The 5,973-nt window shown below is 55.4% G+C and overlaps 1 protein-coding gene across 1 annotated transcript in view; it reads right to left on the bottom strand.

Annotated features, from left to right (window-relative positions):
* TMPRSS2 (transmembrane protease, serine 2) overlaps positions 1–5,973 on the bottom strand; it is a 36,199-nt gene that overhangs the window by 13,489 nt on the left and 16,737 nt on the right. Inside the window, exon 2 of the mRNA XM_023538199.1 lies at positions 3,893–4,118. Coding sequence (XP_023393967.1) covers positions 3,893–4,118 — 226 coding nt within the window. The remainder of the gene's footprint in view (positions 1–3,892; positions 4,119–5,973) is intronic.

Below are 5,973 nucleotides of genomic sequence, written 5' to 3'. Positions count from 1 at the left end.
ACGCGTAGGCAAAATAATCAGAATGTCCCCAAAACGATCACCTCCAAGTCAGTGGTACTCGAGGCACGAGACTAAATCGTCCCACCCAAGGCTGTCAGTGCGTGGACAGGAGACGCCCACACTGTCCTCTTCCAGCCCTAGCCACACGCAGCTGTTTGCACTTCAATTAACAGCGGTCGAACGGTGTTAAACAGTTACGTAGATTCATGGGCTCCATGGTCACCGGTGGCCGGTGGCTGCCATACTGGACGGCGTACACGCAGAACGTGCCCGTGGCGGAGGGAGGCTCTCCTGGGCAGTGCTCACACTGGCCCCTTGGTCTGAGGGTGGGAACATTTCAGATTTTTTTTAAAAGGGCCGTTGGAAAAGGTCACCCATGCTCTCTAGTCGGAACAAACCGACGTGCCGCTGTAGGCCAGAGCGTAAGGCAGTGGCACCGGGGTTCAGAGGAGGGTGCCAGGCACCCCCAGCCCGGCAATGCCCGTGGATGCAGCTGCGGCCCCGTGCTCCTGGGAGCTTTCCCGGGAAGGGAGTGGAAAGGTGGGGGGCGGACCTGGAGGGGGCATCTGAACAGATCCGCCAGCCCCGGTTTACACAGAGGGGCACCGGGCAGCACAGGAAACGCATGAGGGGCTCGCTGCGTCCACGCGTGCACAGCTGTATTTCTGGAAGTCAACCGGATGGGAAGTTCAGCTTCTGGGGCGGACGGACCAGAGCTGGCCCATCTGTCGAGGGCTCAAAGCCCGGCCTCTTTGATTTGTTACCGCATTCTGCGAATTCCACAGTCTGCTCTCAAACAGGTTTAGAGATGACGGGGGAGCCTGTCAGCCAGGTTCCCCGCCCTTCGCCCTTCGGCACGGCAGGAAGCTGCAGTTCTAAGCAGCTCACAGGTGAGGCCACTGTCTGCGGTCTGGTCTGGTCTGGTCTGCGGAGTGCCCAGGGCAACCTCGCCACCTTATCAGAACTCAGCCCGCACTGATTGTCACAGGCAGGCAGCCCTCTCAGGGGACATTCTAAATGAGCAGGTTCACTCATGGGCCGAGGATAATTCCTTCCTTCCGGTGGCTTCGCCGTATGCCATTTTATCTGAGATAAAACAGCCTGCCTGGTGAGTTAAGGCATGTTAAATCGGGTAGTCTCGGCCTCCCGCTGAGCCGCCATCTGCCCAGCTGTCGCCAGGAGCACGTGGGCAGTGGAACGACTGGTTCCATCCTTGGTGGACAAGCATTTTGTAATCGATGTCTGGCCAGTTCAAACTTGACCTGGTGCCGGTTTGCAGCTGCATCTCCTGTCGGGTTTAATTATAAATCGCTATTCATTTACCTTCACCATCATCAATTGCATCTACTGTTGGTTCGGTTCTACCATTTCTGGTGTCAACTAATTGCATCACAGGCTTGTCGACCGTCCGTTCTCTAGATATCAAACTTTACGACGTGTGCCCACTGTGATGCGATGTGAAACGCGTTTGACCGTTGCCCAAAGCGAACGGATACATTAACTCCAAGAGTGTTCCCTGCGCTCCCGACGGGGAATCTTCTGATGGGTGCTATTTACTTAACTCACAAAACACCCGTCAAGGCTCTGACACAGCTACACGCAGTTTGATAATGTGCCGTGTTAACTACAGGACCTTCTGGAAAAGGCAGACCTATGGAGACAGCAATAACAAGATCCGTGGTTGCCCGGCGTCGGGGGCACAGAAGGAGAAGCAGGTGGAGCGCCAAGCATTTTTAGGGAGTGGAACTACTCTCTGTGATATTATAATGATGGACACGCGTCATTATACATGTGTCCGAACCAATAGAATAGATAATGAAAAGAGTATCATCTGAATTCAAAACTACGGATTTCAGTTAATGAGACTGTATCACAATTGGCTCGTCGACTGTAATAAATACACCGTAATAAGGTAAGACGACCGTGGAAACTTTCGGGGTGACAGAAGGAGGTACGAGGAACCCACGACACTCAGGTTTTCTGTCAGTTTGAAACTACTCTGAAAATCATATATTATTTTTAAAAAGTACTTCCAAGGCCAAACATTACATTTACAAAATATATACATTTCTATATGTTATGAGCCAATGGAATGTCCCGAAAATAATACTAGGTAAGTTCGGCAAGCTATTTTTGAGTTCGAAGGGCAGTTTGATAGTGCAAAATCACGTGTGTCGGCTCACGCTCCTCTCTCATAAAAGCAACTGACTGGGGGTTTATGTGTTCCGGTCCCACTGCCGGTCCTGACCAAGTCTCCGCCCTGGAAACTTAGAAACGTGTGTGTCGGGCGGGTGGGCTCTTTGTGTCGGCCTGGGTCACATGGTCGCTGGTGTAAGTACCACCCGCTGAGGGTGCAGCCCTCAAGAGGGGCCCCCTGGTGACTGACCACTGTCCCGTTCTGCAGGGGGCGGGCACAGTGTCAGGGGTTCCTCAGCCCTCTTCACGGGGCTTCCTTGCCACCGCGTGACTGGCCAAGAGCAGGGTTCTCCGCCTCGGCACGGCCGACGTCTTGGCCGGATCCTCCTTGGTTGTGGGGCGTCCTGTACGCTGTGCGATGTTCAGCAGCGTCCCTGGCACCTGCCTAGGAGACAGTACCCCTCTCCGTAGTTATAAACAACTAGAACTGTCTCCAGACAAATAACCCTGGGGATCAAGATCGCCCGCGATGAGAAGCACTAGCTCGATCAACGCCACAGGCCACCACCACCAGACAGCTGTGGGCCCAGGATGGAAGAGCCACGTGAGGCTGAGGGAAGCGGGGACAAGCCCTGGGCAGAGACGCAGAGTGACAGCCCAGAATGACCGGCCCGGGGAGGGCCGTGCCAAGGGGGCCTCCAACAGCGCAGGGACGATCACCTTGATTATTTATGGTGCGGTGGACACACGGAAATTCACTTTGCTATTCGTCTTTAACAGCACAGGCTGTGTACGCACGTATGCACGTCCCCCAAAACAGAATTAAAAGGTTGTCGCAAAACCGTTAACTGGTGTAGCCCCTGCACAATTCTGCAAAAGTCCTGGCATCAGCTGTAGGGGTCCATCGCTGCCCTAGATCCGCCCGCAGAGTTTTCTTTTTCTTTATGGTGACATCGATTAGCAAAATCCAATATGTTTCAAGTGTACACTTCAACAGTGAGGCAAATAGACATCGCATCGTGTGTCCGCCGCCCGGAGCTCGACTGCTTTCTGTCACCACGTATGCGACCCCTGTGGCCTCACCTCCCTCCCTCGCTGCACAGCTGTCAACACTTAAACTCGCCTGTGCTGAGATTCAGGGGGTACGAGGAAAAGGGGTCTGGAGAGAGGAGACAAAGCAAAATGCAAAGACGGCAGATGAACGAGAGAGTATAAGACGGGGGGTTGCGTGTTAAGCACAGGACACGTGGCTGGCACCCCCAGGCCCGCCCTGAGGCCCGCTCGCGTCCGTCGATGTCGGTAAAGCCCAGGCGAAGCCACAGACCCTCTGGGAGCAGCCACTCCAGCTGTTCGGTCACCGAACCCTTAATGCTGAGCGAGCAGCTGCGGCATGACTTGCTGAAGCCAGGGCGCTGGACCGCCATTCACTCAAGACAAACCACACGGGCCGGAAACGCGCCAGCGAGGCCTTCCTGCGGGACCTCTGGGAGGAGCAGACAACGCTGGGACCGGGCGCTTAAGGGCATGTGTGGACCTTGGAAGCCCAGAGACTCCCAAAGGGCCCTGGGCAGGAGATGACACCCCCCGGCCAACGGCTTGGACACAGCGGAGGGAAAGGGGGAGGCCTGTGAGACAGACCAGCCTCAGCAGCTGAGGACAGGTGGCCACGGAGCGGGTGGGGACAGAGAGCCCACCGGAGAAGGCGGACCCCAAACTCGGGGCCCGTGATAGGAAACAAATACAAAAAGGGTCCTACTTGAGGTACACAGTGTCCCTGACGGGGATTTGGGCTGCACGTGGCTGGCGGGTGTCGAAGCGCTCGTCGGAATCCTCGGGGTGTACTGGGGTACCGTGGGCGGGTAGTATGGAGCCGGATACACCGAGAAGGCAGTGGGGACCACAGTGGGTCGCGGGGGATACAGACTGTCGGGCTGGTATCCACCATTTTCGTAGTAAGGTCCAACGCTCGGTGGTGGTGATCCCTAAACAATTAAAAATAAAAAGGTGAATAACATGAAACCCCAACCACCCTAAAGGCTAAACACGTGTTCCGTCGCACTTAAGATGCTGAGAGGGGGCCGCGGAGCCTTTCGGGGCGCCCGCGACTATGGCAAATGTCGAATAAAAACCAACCAGAATTTCCAATTAATTGTCAACAGATTCTGGCTTCGTTTGCTAACTACTCATTTTTTATGGAGGTAAAACCGACATATAACGCCGTATTACTTTCCGGTGTACGACGCGATAATCGGTATTTATACACACTGTGTAACGACCTCCGTCACCGTACATAGCTCCAGAACTGTTTCCTCTCGCGACGAGAACGCTGAGGACCGACGAGCCCGGCCGCGCTGCGCCCGCCCCCCGGGACTTAATTACCTGTCTCGTCACGGGACGTCTGTGCCTATTTTTTTTGACTCTCTCCACCCATTTCACCCACTCGCTTTTTCTTTGGGAGATGGAAAGTGAATGGTTGACACTGAGATTTCGTTTTAAAAAATAATTAAGAAAAAAAAAAATGTATGAAAAGCCTGGGAACGAGTCCATACCCTATGCCTCGAGAACGGGGGAACGAGCGATAGCAGAATTAGGACGAGAATAATCAGAGCTGACAGCGGGTGACTCGCCTGCTCCCGGGCGTCTGCCTGGACGACCTTGAAACCTGACCGTAAGCCCCGAGATGGTTCAAGGACGACTGACGTGCCTGCTCCGCAGGGAGCAGTGTGAGTGACGGGGCTTAAGAAACGTCACCTGTGCAAGTCATGCTACGAATTCCTTTTCCAGCCCCTCTTCTCTGGTAGAATGTATCATAGCCACTCACTGCCGTTTAATGAACGGGCGGGTATGTGGTTCGCAACCGCATTTTTGTGGAGTGCGTGGACCTCTGCCTGGTCCCTGTGAGTGGGATTTCGGGGTGCAGAAGAGAAAGGCCCCCCCTCCAGCTTGAGCGGTTTATTCCTAGTTCCATCTTGGGCCGGTTTCTACACCCTTAGAAATCCCTTCTCCTCCTCCTCTTTCCACTGAAAACTCGCCTCTCCAGACCTGACCTCCGAGATTCGCCCCCCGCGGGCCACTGTCCACCCCGCGGCCTGCCCTCTTCCCCAGCGTCAGCCCTCCCCCATCGCCCATGGCTGAGAGGCCACCTTTGGCCCACGTGCGTGTCTGAGGTGCCCATGCGAACCCCCTCCCTGCTCACTCGCTCCTCCCCTGCGGATTGGGACCTCAGAGGAAACCGCTATTCTGAACGGAGGTGACCGAATGCTTAGAATTTTAAACGGAGCCCGCAGGAAAGTGGGGTTACAAAAAGGGAGGCCCCTGCAGGCTCCCAGAGCTAGCCGCTGCGTGGTCACTCACCAGGCCTCGCCTTCAGAAGCCCAAAGACTGGAACTAAACCAGAGCCGCGGACGGGAAGAAAGGACATGTGCTCCCCCATCGAGCGGGGTCCCAGCAAGCAGCACGGTGCGCTCTGCCTCTGTCAGATGCATCCCCCCCTGACCCCCCCCACCCCGACAGAATATGCTGCGTCTCCCCGCCCCCCACCCCGCCCCCGGGAAAGGCTGCAGCAAGCACAGCCGCCTGTCCTGGAGAATTCCCATGCAGCGGTTGGAAATTTAAAATGGATCCAGTGCAAATACATACAGAACGTAACAGAACGGGGTGTGTGCATGTGGTGGAGAGAGCTCTATTTTCCAGATACGGGATCCAGAAAATTGCTGTTATTAACCGTTTTCACCAAATGCTCATATTCCCAGGTGTAAGTCGAACCCGTAAGAAATGACGGGGAACAAGGACAGTGCGTTTGTCTCCGGCGGGGGCGGGGGCGGGGGCGGGGTCCAG

The sequence above is a fragment of the Pteropus vampyrus genome, unplaced genomic scaffold (genome assembly GCF_000151845.1).
Source record: "Pteropus vampyrus isolate Shadow unplaced genomic scaffold, Pvam_2.0 Scaffold214, whole genome shotgun sequence".
Classification (NCBI taxonomy): domain Eukaryota; kingdom Metazoa; phylum Chordata; class Mammalia; order Chiroptera; family Pteropodidae; genus Pteropus; species Pteropus vampyrus.
Note: the sequence above shows the minus strand (reverse complement) of the source record. Positions and strands in the feature narration are given on the sequence as shown.